At 40.3% G+C, this 21333-nt stretch overlaps 1 protein-coding gene across 1 annotated transcript in view; it reads right to left on the minus strand.

Moving 5' to 3' along the window:
- The window catches only part of WDR7 (WD repeat domain 7), a 356864-nt gene that overhangs the window by 87289 nt on the left and 248242 nt on the right, over window positions 1–21333 (minus strand). The window contains exon 21 of the mRNA XM_012804318.2: window positions 6552–6738. Within this exon, the coding sequence (XP_012659772.1) occupies window positions 6552–6738 (187 nt within the window). The remainder of the gene's footprint in view (window positions 1–6551; window positions 6739–21333) is intronic.

The following is a 21333-nucleotide window of genomic DNA, read 5'->3' on the forward strand; positions in this document are numbered from 1 at the left end:
ACTCAGAGTTTCAGTACACATACCCAATATGAAATGGTCGAGACGATAGATATAAATAAAAAATATGAATAGAAAACTAGTTCACGCAGGCTGAGCTCACCCTTCCGTGACTGCTCATTCATCCTGTTTTAAGGCTTCCTCCATTGCAGTGAAAGCATTTTAAAAGTTACACGTTAAGAACATTTCAGTTAAATGTCACCATCTAAAATAAAACTGTCAAATTTCATCACCTGCCAAATGAAGGAATACTGTAAAGAAATATTCAGGAGGGAAAATACTTAAAATTTCATCAAGTAGCCTCAAATTTCGGTCAAAATTAATGGGGTATTGAAAACAATCGCTTTCGTAATCAAAGAAGACTAAAATTATTTTCATAATGTGCACTTAATTATATAGCACCTGGGATTGCCAACTTCCTCCTTCCAGGTTGAACAAGTGTATTAATATCTATTCTCGATATTCCCCCCGGTCATGGTGTACCTTAATTTCGGAACTCGTAGGTGGCACTAATTTCCTAAACTCAAAGGTGGCAATTCCTCCTCCACGTGTGTATCTTTCAGACCCACTTTCTACATGCTGCACACATTTTCCAGGAATGAAAATCCTATGCGAATAGGATTTACTAATAAGATTAGTAAGTCAATTCCTTAGATTATGAATCTTCCATCAAAACTAAATTTCATGGTAATAGGGAAAACAGTTTAAATACAGAACCCTAAAGCATCTTAATGTTTGTACGACGTGTTTCTTTCTTTACTCCCCAACCCCAAATTTAAGAGATGTAGTTGAGATTGGAGAGAAAATATCAATTTTTTTCCTCTAACTTTATGTAGTTCAAAATTCAAAACTGAACACATGGCTTATCTGCATATTACGAAAGTATGTGTGGTTTCTGGAGACCAGACGTTTCTCTTTTAATATCTGGTAGGCTGTGCCTATCCCAGAACAGCAGTAGCGCTCTGTAATTCACTTTTGTTCTTGAGCTGTGGTGGGAGCTGGCCCCTTCAGAGTAAAGCCTCTGCATCATGAACTGGGCAGACAGAATCGAAGGCACAGACCACCACAAAGACAGGCGTAAGTGTAGCTTTCCAAGAGCACAAGGATGATTCTGCTCCTTAAAAATTAATATAGTAGGATTTTCTACTGGTTTGAACATTTTGAAAATCAATATGTACATGACTGTGCTGTCTGACAAAGTTATGAATTTATAAAGAAGATAATACTATATGTTTCTAGTTGTCCTGTTAATTTTTTTTAATCTCTCCAGGAGAGTGCTTCATAGGTGTTTCTATTGCTCTTACAATTAGCCAGGGATGGTTCAATCTGCGATTTAAATTAAGTTCACCCTCAATTTTCTATTCAGCAGTTGATTCTGAACGAGCAGCCCACCCTTAATCATTCAAAACTTTCCTCACCTAAGATTTCTCTTGTGGATAGTTTACCTTAAAATCATACGGCACAGGAGCTGCAGAATAGAAATCAGAAAAGCTGATCGTCTCAGCTCAGCGTGCTCCTGTGACGTAGACAGGTGGTTTAACATCTCTACAGCTTATTTTTACTTACTAGCATATTTAGGGCACTGGATCAGATGCTGTTGAAGAGGTTTTCATCTCTAAAATTCTATGACTTTATTAAACATTTCTTGCATGCAAATCATTTGCCAGGTGTTATGTATAAATAAAACACATAATGCACAGCGCAAGTCCTCAAGGAATTCACTGACGTGTAATAAGGCTTTAAATTACATAAGGTACACAATCCTCAATGAAATGGTTTATTAAGTATTTTAAAGATCTCAGAGTACTCGAGATCTGAGTACTCGATTCTGAGTTGCTCGATTTATGCCCTCTTAATATGTTGTTTTAATTCTGGGAGTGTTAAGATTTTGAAGGCAAAACAGCAGCACTAGGGACTCTGGCTTTTGGAGTCAGCTAGACCTAGATTTGATGCCTATTTTTTTTCTGCTATTAACTATGGACAAGAGACAGCATCTCTCTCACATTCACTTTCTCTCATCTGCAAAATGAGAATCTGAATGCCTATTTCTTGAGCTTTCCCTGCAACAAGCTGAGAACATTTGTGATACGTGTAGCACAGACACACATAGACAGCAAGCACTGACTGGGAGGACAGCAGCCCACACCTCCGTGTCCCCTGCATTCTGCAAAGTATATGGTTAAGTGCTAAAAGCAAAGAAAAAGCTCAGCATGACAAGATGGTTGTGAAATCAAAGGTACACCCATCTTTTTTCTGTCCCTAATTCTATTCCCCAGAGGTAAGTGGGGAAGATGTGTTGACGTTTTAGATGGGATAATCCCAGTAAATTCTGCAAGGAATTAATAAATAAAATCAATTAAAACCATACAAGGGACTTTAACCTAACAAATGCAATCAGGGAAACCTGGTTTCCTGTACCCTCAATGAATCCCCAACAATGAATTAAAAAAAAATTAATTAAAACCAGTATTGACTTCCATTCACCGTATCTTTTAAGGGACTACTCAACCTCTTTGGGCATGTTGCCCTGTCCTACCCCTGTTCTTGTGTGAGCCTGTGCGCCTCCCCTCATAATCGTTCCAAAGAAAGAATCAACTGGAACTCTTCTTTCCCTGGGCTACCCAGTGCGATTCAGCTCTCTGGGAGGGTACCCTGAACACCAGGCCTTTTACACCCCCGCTTACTCCTGCCATGATTATCTTCCTGCAGATCTTATTTTCCCTACAAGACTGCAGTGCCTTGCAGCAGGATCTTGGTTTGGTTCAACTTTGCCATTATGGATAATACCCCACGCTGCCCCCTTCAGCTAACAGTTACTCAATAAATGCCTGCTTAATAAATATGATTCAAGATGTCGTAAAATATCTGAAAACACTGGGAAACAACTTGACATTTTGATTTCAAAGATGTAAAACTGCAAGTCATCTTTCTTTTTTTTTAAAGCAGTCTTTTCTTTTTTTTTTTAAACATCATTCTTTATTTTTATTTATTTATTTTGCAGTTTTTGGCCAGGGCTGGGTTTGAACCTGCCACCTCCAGCATATGGGACCGGCGCCCTACTCCTTTGAGCCACAGGAGCTGCCCCTGCAAGTCATCTTTCTAAAATCAAGGTGTAACCAATTCTGGAGAAACACACTATTCATCTTGAGGCACAAATGTGTTTTCAGGAGCCCTTTGAGGAGACAGCTTGCACAGGAGACATTGTTAGCCAGGAGAGAGGTGGCAAGGGATTCTGCTGTGATGTGTGAGGGGCATCTGAGCTAGCTGCCCCTCCACCACACCCCATCCTCATAACCTCACAAGAATGGAGATGAAGTAGGAAACACTGCCCATGCTTTCTCTTTTCCAATAAACGTGAATTGAAATTTTGAAAAGCATGAGCCTAACATAAAAACTTCTTCATAAAGCAAGCTTAGCATCACAGACAGGGGCAAGGCAATGGAGCACCGTGACTGTGTGCACAGTAAATCAGGCCCAGGAGGGGCATCCCGGCAGGGCAACGAGGGTAAGATGCACACTTGACCCCCTGCACACATCACTGCGCCACGCCCCCACCTCAGGCCTCTGCAGCCTGTACCAAGCGTGTCATGGATGTAACAGGCCATTTTCAATCTAAATCTTGTTAGAGATTAATAAGCAAACATTTTCTTGCTTATTATGCAATTTATCATGATGAAAATTGCATTGGGCTCCTCAAGGCTACATGCTGATCCATTCATTTATTCAGAGCTGTGTACAGAGAGTCATACTAATCTTCATGACAGAAAAGGATGTAAGAGCAAGATTTAAATGGCTTACTGAAGACTAGCTGTGTCTGAGGACATACACCACGTAGATAAAACACAAATGTACCTTTAGTTTACGGCTATCAGCTTAATGTAAATTTATTTTGAAACAAAATATTAAATACTAAACTTAAAATAGAAACCTATGACTTTTTCTTCTAGGCAACAAAACAGAGTGCATACTGAGCAAATCGTGTTTAGGTCAAATGTGAAAATAAGTCTCAAAGCAGGTTAAAGCAGGATTTTAGACAATCCAAAAAATGCTAAAGGCTTCTCAAGATAAACCCGGAGGGCCACAGGAACAGAAGGCAGCGCTGTTGACTCTTTGGAGGGCGTACATGCCAGCTCAGCCGACGTGACGCCCAAGGGCCAGCTGGCTTGTAGACTGGTGCAAACTCACGAGTTCACATTCCCTTCTCATCCTTCACTTCAATTAGGAAACTTCAGGACTCCTGTATCCAGAAACTAGACTGGATACCAATACACCAAACTTCTCATTCTAGAAAACGAGCAGCCCTCAATCTGCTGAACATAGGGACCTTAACGATGGCATCGTAGGTAACACCATTACCTAACACCATTACGACAGCAACGTAGGTAACGGCCACTTAATCTTGTAATACATGCTAACCATTCTTCTAAGGTAAGCACTTTTCAAATATAAACTCATTTAACATTAAACTTATGAGACAGGCACTTAATTAGCTCCCAGTTGTAGATGCAGAAAGGTGAAGTAATTTGCTGGAGGGCAGACAGCTAGAGAGACAGAGGTGAAGTTTAGGACCACGGTGGCATGATATGAGGCAATGGGGGAGGAGGCAGCTGCCTTCGCTTGAAATGAATACCTGCCTTCCACCAATCAATCTTGGGACCTGTGCTGGGGATGCCCAATCTGTAGAGAAAGCCATACCATTCCATTCTAGCCTTCTCCGGTCTCTAGTCCTGAACTTGCAGCAATCAGCAGGAAGACTATGGGGGCCCACAGAACGCTGGACTACGGGAACTCTGAGGGATGGAAAAAGCAACCATGGAGAAAAGGGCAAAGAACTCGAGTTTTTTAAAAGGTTAACAATGACAAGAATGAAATGCCCTTCATTGCGAAAAATCAAAGTGGTGGTAACATTTTCATTTAAGGGGGGCATTTTATACCCACTAGGATGGCTCTATCAAAACAAAGAAAGAGGAAGAAAAAAGATAAAACAAGTGCTGGCGAGGATACAAGAAAATGGAACTCTTGTCCACAGCTGGTGGGAATATCAACGGGATAGCCGCTGTGGACCGTTTAGGGCTCTTCAGTAAGGTAAACACAGAATCGTGTGTGACCCAGTAATTCTACTCTGAGATACCTCTACCCAAAGAAACGTAAATGTTCAAACAAATACTTATATACGAATCTTCACAGCAGCTTTGTTCACAGTAGCCCAAAGGCTGAAACGACTCAGATATTCACCGCCAGATCAATGGATTGATAACGTGTGACATCACGGTGGAGTGGAGCGTTACTCAGTGGAACCAAGCACTGATACACGCTACATAATGGTTTGACTCGGAAACTTTACGGTAGTGAAAAAAGCCAATCACAAAAATCTCATGTTGTATGATTCCATTCCTATGAAGATTCCAGAATAGGCAAATTTATAAAGGCACAAAGCAGATTTGTGGTTGTCAGGGGCTGGTGGGAGGGGGACAGGGAGGGACTGCTTCATGGGTGTGGGGTTTCTATTCCAGGAGACCACTGTGGAGCTAGATAGTGGACACGGTCACACAACACTGTGAAAGTCTGTAGTGCCACAGACGATTATAATGGTAAGATTCATGTTATGTTTATTATACACCCTGCCTCCCCAAGTACTCTTCCAGGAATCAGGAGGGTGAGTTCCCAAGCCAATACTAACTCAGCCTCCACCTCCAGCATCCCACGTGCCTTCTTACTCACTGCACTTCAGCAATACCCTCCTTTCACCCTCCTCCTGCTTTACCCTCTCACCTTTGCTTCCCTAATCACTCCCGGTCTTGAACTATGTGTAAATGAAATCTCGGTAAAGGTGATTTAAAAATTATTATAAGGCTGGGCGTGGTGGCTTATACCTATAATCCTAGAACTCTTGGAGGCTGAGGTGGGTGCACTGTTTGGATTCAGGAGTTCAAGATCAGCCTGAGTAAGAGCTAGATCTCATCTCTACTAATAATAAAAAAAACAGCTGGATGTTGTGGTGGGCACCTGTAGTCCCAGCAACTTAGGAGGGTGAGGCAAGGGGATCTCCTGAGTCCAAAAGTTTGCAGTTGCTGTGAGCTATGACGTCACAGCACTTTACGCACTACACCTGTGAGACTCTGTCTCAGAAAAATAAAAAACAAATAAAAATTATTATGAGTGCAGGCAAATAATTTCCTACCTTGGCAATGTAGTCCATTGGTAAAACATTTTTGGTTAAGTATCATGTATATATATGATTTTCCTTATAAACAACATGATTGTACTTTTTACATTATTAGCTAGTTAATATTCCAAGGTACAATAAATACAATTGGAAAACTACATCACAGATCTTTCACTGGTTCAGTGTTAAACCTCAATTGTGTTAAAATTACAGAAACGTACTTCCCTTTCATGAACCATATCCAAAATATCATATACTGAGATGCTTGTCTACTAAAACTACACAAAATATAAAGAGTAAATGTTGGCATCACCAGAGGAGGGGAAAAAAAAAAAAACACCCACAAGCCAAAAACAAGAAATAAAATTAACCGGCATCCAGCACGTACTTGGCAAGCTGTTTCTCAGCATCAGCACAAAGTTCGAGAAGCCCCATCAGAACGGCAGACACGTCCATGTACGGCTCCCAAACGGTGAAACCTCGCCCGATCAGGTCGATGGCTGTCCTTCTGATTGTGCTGTGTGCGGGAAGCTTGGGGCTTGGCGGCTGCAGCAGAAGAAACGTCAGTGCCTTGCCTAAAATCACAAAATAAAACACAGGGCAATTAAGTAATCTTACCTCTGTGATGTTTTCACTGAGGCAGACTTTCAGAACATAGACTGTTTTGGCTTTCCTTGTAACTGAATAAGGTTTTGAACCTCAACTATAAAAGATCTAGAGTTTATAGTTTGCTCAGCCATAGTCTTTTAAAAGTTAGACTATAACATTTTATACCATCCGGGAGTGTCCAATCTTTTTTCTTCTCTGCGGCACCTGGGAAGAAGAGTTGTCTTGGGCCACACGTTAAATACACAAACACTAATGAAAACTGATGAGCAAAAAAACGGTCTGTGCATTTTGCATAATATCCGTGCCACAGATAAGCAAAACGGTCCTCACGTAACAGGCTGGACATCCCTGCTGGAATTAAGCAATGATATAATAATTAGATATAAATAACTATATACCATTTAAAACATTATCCGTGATCCTAAATCCCAAACAATGTTTCTCTCTACTCAGCATTTTGCAAAATGGAGACGGTTTCAAAAAATGATCACTGTACTTCTCAACCTTTCCTCTGCATCTGGCGCAGTTTATATGTAAAATACTGCCCAACACTAACACCTCTCATTGCAGCTAATGTTGGCATGAAGGATGCAGAAGGTGCAATAAGTAGCTTGAAAAAGTCTCTGTTCCTAAGAATCCGTTGTCCTCCCTATTCTGGTGTGTGCACTGACACAGCACAAGGATGTCAAGGGTGTGGTAGGTTCTCCATACAAGCTGGTTAAACAAATTAAATAATAGCTCACTGTTATTTCTCAATCTGATGAAATGGTCTAGATTTTGATTACCATGTATTCCTTTATTTTAAAGACGCTGTTGATCGTTTGCATACTGAAGCCTAATAGCATCGGGTCATAAAACCCCTTCTATTTCAAAAGGTCTTTTGACATTTAAAAAAGGAAAACACTAGTGATTATGGAGAGCACATGGTAAGAGAAGAGATGGGGGGGCTTTTCTGTTTGTTTTTTGGGGAGGACAAAAAACATGTCTTGTAGTTTATAAATCATGCTCCAGACTTAGGGAATTAACCACAGTTTTGAAACGTACTAGGAGGCAGGCTGAGGAAGGTGCTCACTGAGCCTCAGTCTCCTTGTCTGTAAAGTGGCGATATGACAACGGCACAGGGCTCTCTCACGATGAACTTGTGCCTGCCAAGTGCACTGCCAAGTGCCCAGAGTGAGTAGGGCTCAGCACACGACAGGCAGCGCTCCTTAGGAAGACCTTGTTAAACCCACCTGTTTCCCAGATTAAGAGCATGCCATATAAATTTTAACCTAATACGTCCAACCAATACAAACATGTCATCATTCTAATGTCATAGCCAATTGTGAAATGAGAATGGATTGAAACGGAGATAAAGAGAAGGGAAGGGCCTTGTGAAACCAACAGGATCTGTGAAGGCATCTGTCAATCAGGGCTGCTGCATTTCTTCTCGGTCCTAGAACCCGGTAGGAATCTGTTGAAAGTCATCTGTCCTTTCCTTAGAAAACTATGTACCCACCAAATTCTGTGAAAAAAGCTTAAGGAGGCCACAGACCTTGGGTTAACAACTCCTGTGCTAAGCTGAAAAGGTACACATCCACAAAGTATCCCTGAGAAAACACCCTAAATTCAACCACAGATGTGTACTTGTGAATTTTGCTTTCATATTGAACCATGTCTATATAATGTGCAAACTTCATGTTTTGCTTCTGGATAGAAAAAATAATAAACTCATTTAAAAAAAAAAAGTAATCCATGGTTTTATATTTTTTGCCAGCACTTTTAAGTTCCTTATCCCATGATATTTTAAAATCTGAACATTTCTGTACATTTCCATTTTATTTTCCTCAGCAAGTCTGTCAGTTCCTTGAAGAACTGCGTTTTATATAACTTTGCATCTCTCAAACCACCAAGCACAGAGCCTTGCCCACATCGTCTACCTAAAAGGAAAAACAATCCGCCTTTACTGAACGTGCATTTCTAACTCATCTCTCTTCTCTAGTTTTTCAGGATGATATTTTAAAATGTCTAGAAAAAAATCTACCACTGTCCTTTTTATTTTTTACTTCCAGAAAGTTGTAAGAGCTACAGAGAAACTCCAACTGCTGTTCTCTGCAGACACCCTGAAACATCAGAGGCAATGTTTCCAGCCTCAGCGCTGAGGTTCCCTGGAGGTGCGTCTGTAACGCTGCAGAGGGGAAGGGAAGTTTCCTGAGCATTCCAATCACCATTTTCCTTAACCCCACGCCACCCTTTCTGTATTCATGACAGGTAGGAGCATTCGGAAGATACTAGGGAAGCTGCTGACTTCTAAGGGCCTCTGCAGTGGGAACTCTAGAGGTGGCTTCCTTGGCACTCTGATGATTTTTTCCTGAGAGCAAAAATAAACAATAAGTGGCTGACTTCTTGACAATTTCCATCACCGTTCTGACAAAGTGGGAAGGACAGCGCTGGGGATGTGATCACTCGCCCTCTGATGAAACGACAGAATCGGGAGAATCAGTGAGGGTTCTCCAGAAGACGCTGGGCCCTGCATTGGCCCCCCCAGAGCGCTGCTGCTCCTCTGCCAAGTGTGACCCCAGCCTCGCAGTGAGGCTGAGCAGCTCACCAGGAAATACAGGGTCCCCAGAGCACCGCCACCCCTTCTCGTAAATCATTTTCCATTTCACTCAATGATCTCATAAGTAAAATTCCCCTATGGGGTCTCTCCTTTAGTTCAAATAACAGTCTCCGGGAGCACAGAGCTCCCTCCAGTCTGGCCGGGCAGTTGGCCGGGCAGTTTTGACAGTCCTGGAGGGCGGTGTGTGGAGCATCAAAGAAGAGAGGAAAGTGGTCCACTTCACACACATTTTATATCTACTAGAAGAGTATGATTCCCCCCGCAACTAGTTGTTTTGGAATTATGAAGATATAGAAATGTTAAAATTCCACATTTGCCTCAGATAACTTATTCCAAACAAAATACATAAATAACACAAGTTAAAAAGAATTTGAGTTAAGTCTTTTATTTCTAGCCTTGTTGATTAATAGGAAGCTTATGACTTTACTGCTACCAGCAGTCACAACACCCATGTGCTGAAGGAATAATCTGGGGGGGGCCTAAGATTTCAAACTTTTTAACCCTCAGTTCTTCCTACTGATACTAAGAAATGAGCCTTTAAAAATGGTGTTATGACAACAGAAAGGAATAGTTAAATTTATTCTTTTCTTAACTTACGTTCTCTAATTTAAGGTTATTCTAATTTACGATTCCATATAAAATTGGTGCTCTGCAAAGCGGACCAGAGAGAATCCTCACTGACAGTCTCTTGACAGAATTTGATGAGTTTTAAATTTATCTTCTATAATTTTTCTTGTAATTTTGGTACCCAGTAAAAGTTATCTATTTTAATCTGTACATGATAGAATATGATTTTGTGCAAAAATACACATTTACTTATTTTCTGGAAAAGGTACCACTATTCCATAGTGCCTCAATGAGTAAATAAGGCAGAGGGTGATACTCTCATCTCCTATCACAATTAATCCCTTTATTAAAGCCTCTCCAGTGACACTGGCCTGACACTCACTCAAGGTTTTCCACATTTTGGTCCCAACTCATCTACCTAAAAATTCATAAAGTAACCGTTTATTGAGTACTGTCTTACTATACTAAGGCTGGAACAAAAAGGTAATAAAACTCACTTCCTCCAGCCGACAGGGAGGCAAACAGGTACTTTGACACGGCACTTTCATACCGCTATGAACTACGAATGACGTTACAATCTTTATAAACACAAGGTGTCAAGACAGAACTGGACACAGACACTTAACGCCATGGGGACAGGGTGGTTAAAGAAGGCTTCTAGGGGAAGGTGTCCCTATGCCAAAACCAAAAAAAATTGTCTTGTCTCTCACTTAGTTGCATCATGGCCACAAAGTGGTTAATTCCACACCCAGCACGGCACCCACTGTCCAGGCAGGGAGAGGGAAAGGGGAAGCCCAAAGGACAGGCCAGTTAAGTCATGCTCCCTTTTAAAGTCTGATTACTCTTCACTGGCCAGAATTATGTGTGAATTTATGTGTGCATTATGTATATGTATTTACACACGTTTCGAGGAAGGATAGGAAATCTGGGCTTACTGCCAGTTTCAACAAAGCTGAGGTTTTGTTTATATGATATGGGGCAGGTAGCTGGCAATTTTTGTTGCATCTTTCCTGCTTATGTTTGAATAAAATTTCTCCTTTTAATATAGTATTTATTGTGCATCCATTTAACAAACAATGACATACTGTCTTCTGACATTCATTCTATTGGCTAAAGTCAATTTTATTTTATTTTTGAGACAGAATCTCAAGCTGTCACCCTGGATAGAGTGCCAGTGGTATCACAGTTCACAGCAACCTCAAACTCTTGGGCTTAAGCAATTCTCCTGCCTCAGCCTCCCAAGTGGCTGGGACTACAGGCACCCTCCACAATGCCCAGTTATTTTTTGGGTTGCAGTTGTCATTGTTGTTTGGCAGGCCCAGGCTGGATTCGAGCCCGCCAACTCTGGTGTACATGGCTGCCACCCTAGCCACTGAGTTACAGGTGCTGAGCCAAGCCAATTTTATATATTTATTTACACACACCTTTTCAGACCTCCTAAGCAGGTCTGTTCCCCAGGCCACATGTAATTAAAAAGTAAAAAAATTAACATTTGGCATAAGACATAGCACAACGCTATTTAGTAAATATTTAACACAAAATTATTGCTTTTGCCAAATATGGGAAATTGCTTTACACTGTATGTGCCCAGCACAGCTAACAAAATTATGCATAGATCAGAAATTTCCAGGGGCCTGCTCTAAATTTGTGCTGGCCTATGGCAAAGTTTCCATGGTTCCCTGGTGAAATAGGAAAATTATAAACCATGTATTATGTCTTTCTCATAAAGCTAAATGTATTCAATTTAAAGGAGTGATTATTCTGAGGTTATGGTTATAAACATTTTTGGTGAGGTTATGTTCATACTATTTATTTTTTTGGCAAATAAAATTTTTTTTAAATAAAATTACATACAGAGTTGTATTTACTAATGTTAGTATTAAATAAAATAGAAGATTTGAAATACTATTTATAAATGTTCTCAAATTTTAAATCTTGAAAATTTTACTGGCTCATAATATCCAAAAGATTGGAAATTGGTAATAAATTTACAGTCATTGGTAATAAATTTACAGTCCTGGGAAACTAAATCAGTACTTTTTCTTCATTCTGAGTGTTATAATTAGTAATTCCTCTTACTGGTGTCATTGGCTCTTGCCTGAGAATTCCAGGAGACCTCCTAATTCAACTTGGTATGGGGTGGAATTCAGCATTATTCATGCCGATCTGGGGCCACATTCAAGGTTATCAAATTACTGGTCTTTCACACACCTGTGAGTACTACAGATACTGTGGCACCTTCATGGTGAGGATTTAGTGAGTAGCAACTCACTACCAGCCCCCTTTGTGTTGAGCCAAACGTACAAATAAACTACCAAAATACAGACAGACTCAGAACACTGGGAATCAAAACAAAAGAAAATCTTTTACAAAGCAGGTAACATTCAGCATTGGATAAAGCACAATTAAGTCACTTCCTGGCTGTTGAAAAACTAATTCTGTTGTTAAGAAGTTCACAGTAATAACAACAGCTCATATTTTAGTGCAATTTTATCCTAAGGTTTTTATTTTAAGTCTTTTTTTATTTTTTAAGGATCCCAACTTTGATGACTGTCTTTAAAAGAGCAGAGAGGCAACAAAATACCTAGATTTTGCTGTAATAGCATAATGCTAAACATGAGAGAAAGACTGAGATAATGATAGCCAAATAAAGCCTACGTAAGCAGTGGTTCAAAGCTGACAACATTATACTACAGCTAACTTGTTGCTCTGGCAAGATGAATATCGTCTAATCGTGACTGCCCAATAAAAAATGCCAATGTTTAAATTATCTATTTATGATGGCTAGCCCTTTCAAAAGATTAAGATACAAGCCACCACACACTTACTTGTGCTCTAAAGTTATTACTTTTTCTGGAGCATTTATTTATCCTTATCACATAGCACAGACTCAATTTATTAATGCGCCCTACATTTATTGAACGCTGGTGGTATGAGAACACTTTATTAACTATAAAAAGCTACAGTTATATATTTCTATAAGCATCACATGTTATTTTCAGCATCATTTGTCTGATAACACCCAACATTCCCGTATTGCTACTTCACTTTCCCTCCCTCTTGTATTTCTAGTGCAAGGGCAGAGGTTGAACCTGAGAGTGTGTCTTTAGTTCTCTAAAGCACACTGGACGTGCGGCTAGACGCACAGGGCACTGACTTCTTTTTCTCACTTAACACACACGCAGACTCACGTGCCAGGGATGCGAACTAACAGAGCATCAGAGTTCCTCACAACCTTATTTTCTTACAACCACATGTTCTCTTGAGAAATGGAATCATGCAGTATTTTTTATCCAGTTTCTGTTTGTGCAGAAATGACACACAATAAGAAAGTATCATTTTAAAAACTGTAAAACCAGTGATCTTTTTTTTTTTTTTTTTTTTTTTTTGTTTTTGGCTGGTGCTGGGTTTGAACCTACCACCTCCGGCATATGGGACCGGAGCCCTACCCTTTTGAGCCACAGGTGCCGCCCAGTGATCTTTTTTTCCAGCCTTTTATTTGTAATTTTTAGTTACTTAAAAAAAAATTTTATCTGAGTTTTCTCTCCCAAGCTTTCCTTAAGCCTGAAGACCTCATAGGAATCCTGTGGTCACCCTGCAAGCAGAGCCCAGACCCAGCCGTCATAAGCCCTCGAGCAAGTGGTACACTTGACAGAAGAAGGCAAGAGGCCCTGGATGACTGAAGAGGCTAAAGGAGGGCCTTGGTCTTGGGGATTCGAAGAATGAACCCACGGACCACAGATCAGTGGTAAGATAGGATTTTATTTAGAAATTAAAAAGGAATACAGAAGAAATAAAAAGCACCAGAGCTTCTGGAAGGGAAGAGTCTCTACTTGGGCTCTTTATCTAGGGGTATTAGGTCTTAAGAATCACACTTGGCCAGGACTTGGCAGGTGGAAAAACATCTTTCCGAAGTTAATGAGTACATCAACACATGAATGAATGCAGTCCCTCCTCCACTAGGGCAAGGTCATCAGGTCCTTATGGTTTTTGTCTCCCAGAAGGGATTAGGGTGTGTGCTCCCTACTCTAGGTGGAACCACCCAAAAAGCCATCTCAGGCTGCTTTATTCATGATCTTGTTAGAGCCCAGAGGGTGTATCCTGATAAAGGCAGCCTGTTTGTGCCTGGAAATAGGGGGTCTGATTCCTTTTTTTTTTGAGACAGTCTTACTATGTCACCCTCAGTAGAGTTCTGTGCTGTCACAGCTCACAGTATCACAGCAACCTCAAACTCTTGGGCTTAAGCAATTCTCTTGCCTCAGCCTCCCAAGTAGCTGGGACTACAGGTGCCACAATGCCTGGCTATTTTTTTGTTGTTGTTGCAGTTGTCATTATTTAGCTGGCCCAGGCTGGGTTCGAACCTTCCAGCCTTGGTGTAGTGGCTGGCACAGTAACCACTGTGCTACAGGCGCCAAGCTGGGGGTCTGATTTCTGACTCACCTGGGCCTAGAGAATGAGGGGTCCCTGTCCAGCCCTGAGTGGTGGAATTGAGAGGGCCAGATTAACCCTGTCTTGCACTCCCTTAGCACTTAGGCCTGGTCAAAGGAGAAGTGTTAAATAGATATCCCCATACCAAATTCAAACTCAATGTACTGGCATTTTCTCTATAATTCCACTCACGCTGAATACAACAGAATCCTGTATCAGAAGGGCACTGGAAAGATGGAGCATAAGACAGGAAAGGACAGGGCAGAACTCTTCAATTACGGACTGTCTTCTTGCAGAGGGAAGGGGATGGGGATTTATGGCAGCCAGCATGTCTGAAAACCAACCCATTAAGAAGAGATTTTTGGATTAGAAATTAAAACAGAATCTAGAACCAAGCCAAGTTTATCAGGGAGAATAAAATATTCTCAGTGGAATTATTACAAAACCATAGTATTTCAGAGAATTTTTAAAAGAGCTCTGACAGATCATTCCTGATTCTTACTGCGATATTGCTAGTAGGAAATATATATCACCACTTTCTTGGGCTTTGGCCATTCCTAGGCCAGTTAACTGGCCTAGTTAAGACAATCTCATTCCTCATAGTTAAAAGGAAATAATGAATAAAGAAACTTCCCCTACTGATTCCTCACTCTGAACAGAAGGGAAAAAAAGGTCATATTAAAAAAAAAAACTTTAATTAATAGCTCAATTACAAGGAAATTCCTGTGGGAGAACATATTATATGCACTTTAAACCAAATGAATTTATGATGATTTATGCCATTACAATGAGTGCAAAATGAATTAATAATGATTGGCCATTTATTTCAAAGTGTAACCAAGTGATTGAGGCCTTTTCCTACTTACGAATGTCCATCAAAGAATAAGGATGGCAGAGTGCCATCTGGAATTCTATTCCTTTGCTTTACACAGATCCTTGATTTGATTAAGAAAAAATAATACATCCAACATAGCATGCATTATTCATGGATATGGAATAATTAAGAAATACTTCTATAACTAGATGCTTTGTGTTCATGCAATTATTAAAACCTACTTCTAAACCTTTTACACACTGTACTGCATAAAAAGCCATCATTTCTTTTAATAAAAAAGCATAAAACAACTTGGTCAAATTAGGAAGCTAATAAACATATTTTAAAACTCATTAATAAGAAGGTTAATCAAAACACTCCTAATTCAAAGTAATTAGCCCTTCCTGTCCTATAATCAGCAGAGTATAAAATTCCAACTGTCTTTGATCCAAAGTATATTTTTTATTTTCTATTGAATTTCAAATTACCGAAGTTATGTCATAGAGTCAAATTTAATCTCAGTTTCCTTTTAGTATAACGTATTTTGGATGGGACACTAAAAAAAGAGATAGTGTTACCTTCCTTAAAAACTAAAAGGCTATTATTTAATGAATATAGCCTTTTTCTGCCTAGGGGACAAAAGTGTCAATTGTTTGATAGTCTAGGAATCAGCAATAAAGAAGTAAAATAACAGAAGCAGATGCTTATGAGGTCAAAGAGGTGTTGAAAATCCATTAATCTACTCAATCTTTAATTGAATAGTCCAGATATTTCTCTATCTTCTTTCCAAAGGTGGAAGACTGTTGGATGGCATGAATGAAAGAAAGGGAGGATGGAAGGGTGGGAAGAAAGGACAGGAGAGAGAGAGAGATGTGGGGGGGAGAGAGAGAGAGAGAGAATGAATGAGAATGCCGGGTTTTTTTTGTTTGTTTTTTTAGAGACAGAGCCTCACTCTATCATCCTTGGTAGAGTGCCATAGTGTCACAGCTCACAGCAACCTCTAACTCCTGGGCTTAGGCAATTGTCTTGCCTCAGCCTCCTGAGTAGCTGGGACTACAGGCACCTGCCACAACCCCCGGCTATTTTTTGCCACAGTTTTGGCCAGCGCCGGGTTCGAACCCACCTCCCTTGGTATATGGGGCCGGTGCCCTCCCCACTGAGCCACAGGCACTGCCCGAGAATGCTGGAGTTTAAGTTCCAGCTCAAGTATCTATTAGCCGAATGACCCTTCCATTCGTTCAGTATTTACTTTGAGCCTGCTGTGTACCAGACGCTGTTAAGTGCAGGTCAACAGATGTCACGCTCTCACAAAGCTTACATTCTAGTGGGGACACACAAACCAAAGGGAAGCCGACAAGTATGTAAGTGCTGCTTAGAAAAATACAGCAGAGTAAGAGTCTAGAAAGTGGTGGAGACGGAAGGAATCTGTGGAAGGTGACATTTGAGCAGAGACCTGAGTGCAAAGGAAGGCAGGCGTGTGGGAGAAGCACAGAAAGCCCTGGGGAGGAGCCTGCCAGGGAGGCTGGTAGCTGTGACCGAGGGAGACAGTGGTAGCACGTGAAATAATGGAGGGAGCAAAGGGGTGGATCGTGTCGGGCTGGGCCCTTCAAACACGGCGTTTTATTCTAAGTGTTATGAGAAACTTGTGGAAGTTATGTGGAGGACAGTGACACAGGGGCTCTCAACTCAGAAAGCAGCTGGTCGCCATGCACGGAACAGAGGAGGGGCAAGAGTGAGAGGAGGGGGCGAGAGATGGCGATGGCACACGACAACAGTGGGGATGGAGTAGTGAGAACTCGTTGAGTGTGGATTCTTCAAATTAAGGATCTTAAAGAAAAAGAAAGGTAGAACAGATGGGATCCGTTTAGGGATCAGATGTGCTCACGACAGAAAAACAGGAAGTCTGATTCCAGGAATTCAGTATGAAGAACTAGGTGAATGGTGGTGTCATTCACCAAAGTGAGTAACAACAAGCAAGAGCAGAAAACGAGGGTTGTTTTGTTTTCTGAAGCAGGGGACGATGATTTAGTATTGAACTTCATACTTGAGATACACATCAAACATCGACAGTGGCTGCCAGCTAAGTCATCAGACACACAAATCGGGAGACCAGTATAGAAACCAGGCCTAGAGTTAAAAATCTGGCAATCACACATGGACAAATGGACTGAGCCCTGGGACTGGACGCGATACCTACAAAATGCACACAGATACGTACAAAAGAACTTTTATAGGCTGGGAAGAAGAGAAATGTCAGGACGGAGTTCAAGTAGCCAACGAGGTGGGTGACAAGCAGGAGAGGATGATGTCACAGAAACCACTATAGCTGGAATGATCATACGCCACCAAAAGACTGAGACAAAGCCCAGGAATTATTTATCAGATTTGGCAATGCATTAAGTCACTGGTGACCTTATTGAAACGGCTTCAGTAGAGGGAAAGGCAGAAAAGTTTGACTGAAGCAGATTTAGCAAAAAATGGCAGCTGAGTCAGGAGGGAAGGTTAATAAAGTCAGAGTGTTCAGTATAGAAGGTATACAAATTTACAGATTATTTTTATTTCTTGTGATTTCCTTTGGCTACTGATAATAATTCAATGTCCATGTCACCTTGTCTAGGTAGAGAATGACAGATGAAGTAGACATGAATATATGTGTAGTTTACATGACAGATTTCTCATCAAAAATATAGTAGTATTCTATGTTCAAGACACTGCTCCCCTTAGCCTTCTCCAGGCCTAAGTGCCTCCAGGAAGGAACCACTCGGAGTGGGTCTCTGCCCTTTGCCAGGATGTAACTCCCTCCCCTAAGGGAGCAGCTTAGGGGACGTGCAGCTCTGCTCACGTCTGATTCCTATGGCGACTTAACCCGTTCTAGTCACCTGGTCACCATCAAACATCCAGACAGAGGACACTTGTCAAATGGATTCCAGGGCTCTGAAGAAGCTGACATGCCTCCTTAAGTAATCAACCGTGGCTCGCGCTCGGTTATCTGATTGATTTGTACTACTCTGGAGTGCTAAGAATTTAATTACTATCAAGAAGTACACAAAACCAAAGCAACGACATTCTCCAAGAAATATTATTCATGCTAACCAAAAGTATGGCAAGAAACGTAAAAGAAATATTTCATTACAATTTTATTAAAATTACCTTTTCTGTTAAATAATTTACACAAGCTAATTAAGTAAGCAGGCTATCATTGCAAGATAACTCTCAGAGTAATTTTATAAGGAGTCCAGAGGAAATGAAAATCATATGAAAAATTACTGGGTCTCTGTTCTAATAACTGCAGTAAAGCATTCAGCTGGAACGAGGAACCGCTGCTGACTGTTAACCCTTTACAGATACATAGTCAGAGACCAGAACGGTATGTCCTTAGGAGACACTAAGTATTAAGTACGGTGTGATATGGAGACTAGGGCAGTGCAGGAGAAATAAATCCAGAATTGTTTTACATGCTGGTAAGTGGACAAACACCAACATTTTCAGTATAAGCACTTTAAATGTTTCCTTTCTACACATTTATTTTATTGAAGTTGAGTAAGTGGGGGGAAAGATGAGCAAACAAAAGTCACTCTGCTGCCTGTTTCTCAGGCTGGACATCTTTGTTTAAGCTTTGACTTGGCTTAAATGAACGAATTAATATTGACAAAAACATCAACTAAGCTAATGAGTTGTTAGTTAAGGCAATAAACATGTCACATTAGAGTCAGCGCAGTAAAGAGGTAATTAGCCCTGGAAAAGCCCTGCTGATTGGAGCTGCTGAGATCCTCTGTCTGCTCTTAACCTTTGAGTCCATTATCTAACCCAGGAGTGGTGGCTACGTTAATGGGCAGGCACCAGTAAACAGTAGCCCGACTACAGCAGCAAGTCCCACTCAGAATTCCGAGATGAAAGGGTACTGGTGTGTTCACAAGACAGCCATAAACAAAGCTCCACGAAAATCTGCAACAGGCTCTTTCAGGAATAGACAACAATGTCAAACAAAGAGAGAGGACAAATATATTTCCAAACAAATATTTAGGGAAACATGTATTTTTCAACAAGAGGATACACAGCATTGATTAAGTAGCATAGAATGTGACAAAGGAAAAGCTACTTCAGTTACCAAATTCTTTTCTATAAATAAGGACAACTCTGATCCTTTTGAGACAAAGCACAAGATACTACAATATGATGAATCCCTGACTGTTAGAGCTGTAGAAGCAACTGAAATCAGAAGATAATTAACAACTGTACATAATTTATATTTTCTTAAGACGAAAAAACAGCACACACAAGCTACTGTACTCCTGAAATCTGTTTAAGCGAGATTATCCTCCAGGGCAGTTTGTTCTATAAAATCTGTTCCTTTTGGAAATTCTCAGTAATTTTACTGATTTAGATTTGGGACAATAAGTACTAGCATTTCAAAGTCTATGTGGTAAGAAAAAAACTCAGATGCTTGTAGAAAAATCACAAATAGGAGGCCAAAACTCTATACAAGAATTAAAGCGCAGCATATTACATGTATAAAATTCCTATTCTCTAGATGAGTGGATCATTCCAGAAATAAAACAAAAGATTGTATCAGAAAACACAATTTGGATCTGCATAATCTTCATATTAACTTCCCCCCAAACTATCAAACATATGCTAAGTTTTGACTCGGTTCTAATGTCAAATATATATATCTACATGCATATCAGTAAAAGATATTACTATTACGTGCATATAAACAGAATAACTGATACTGCGTTATCAAAAAATATTTAGTTTTCCTTTGGAAACTTGCTTTTCTGAGCTTAAAAGCGAACATGTCACATATTCAGGGTAACTTACACTGCCATTCATTTTGTGTGTCTTAATAATTACATGCGACAGCTTTTATGAAGAAAAAAACTCCCATCCTAATTTTGTTATTATTTAAGTTTGAGATAAATGAAGTGATTAGATATGCAGGTCCCTGCCACTAGTGCCACGCACATACGTGTGTGGTGTGTGTGTGGTTCGATGTTAAAAGAGGACAGACAAAGCCACATTCACTACACAGCCAATCAATACGTGCTATCTTTTTTCAGGCTGAGTAATTTCAAAAGGGACAGGAAGCAATTAGCTGTCTCATACCTTATTGGCTAGGGTATAGTTTCAGTATTTTTACAACTTTTTCCTCCAACATAGCTCCTTCCTAAATTGGCAAAGTGGTTGAGATGCTTTAATTTTCATCAGTTATTTTTTTTATATCATCAAATTTAGATTAAAACCACTTTAGCTATCTTCATTTTCAGTAAAAGAAAAAAATACTTAAACTGAGGGCGGCGCCTATGGCTCAAAAGGGTAGGGTGCTGGTGCCATATGCTGGAGGTGGCGGGTTCAAACCCAGCCCTAGCCAAAAAAAAAAAATGCAAAAAAAAAAATACTTTAACTGAAATAAATATATTTTTCTATTATTCTACTGTCATTGATAGTTAAGTATAATCTCAAAAAATATTCTCCAACATTTATTTCTTATATTACATGTAGAACATATAAAAATACCCAAATACTTCTAAATTACCTAGGGGCAATAAAGAAAAAATAAGATTGTCAAAATATTTTTAAGACTTTACATCCAAGCATGGATTTAATATAGTCCTTTATAAAATAATTTCATATTTGATCAGCATATCACAGAAAACAGTTCTCAATCTTTATTTCTATCACAATGTACTTGAAGAATATTCTCAAATCATGTCTTACAATAGCAGAATGAGAGTATCAAAACTGGAGCAGAGTACTGTGCCCTGAGTGCAGTTTTTAAAATCCTCAGACAGTTCCCTCATCCCACACCCTGCCCCTGCCCCTTTCTAGCTGGGAGGCAAAAGCTACCCTCTCCCTCCAGTGACTAAAAAATCTGTAACAGAGAGCTAGGAAGTGAGATCTGGATTCGAATCTCAAGCCTCAAATTTGATAACACTTTGATCTTGGGTACCATAACTGCGTATAACTTTCTTCATCCAATGACATAAAGTGAGATGGGAACAGGATCTACTTATTGCGTTAACAGGAATATTAATGTGCACCATGCTAACACAGGACCGGCCCTGGATGTATCGCGTTCCTCTTCACGCTAACGCGGGACGGGCCCTGGATGTATCGCGTTCCTCTTCACGCTAACGCGGGACGGGCCCTGGA

Source organism: Otolemur garnettii, unplaced genomic scaffold, assembly GCF_000181295.1.
Source record: "Otolemur garnettii isolate 467f Iridium unplaced genomic scaffold, OtoGar3 scaffold00027, whole genome shotgun sequence".
In the NCBI taxonomy this organism is placed as follows: Eukaryota; Metazoa; Chordata; class Mammalia; order Primates; family Galagidae; genus Otolemur; species Otolemur garnettii.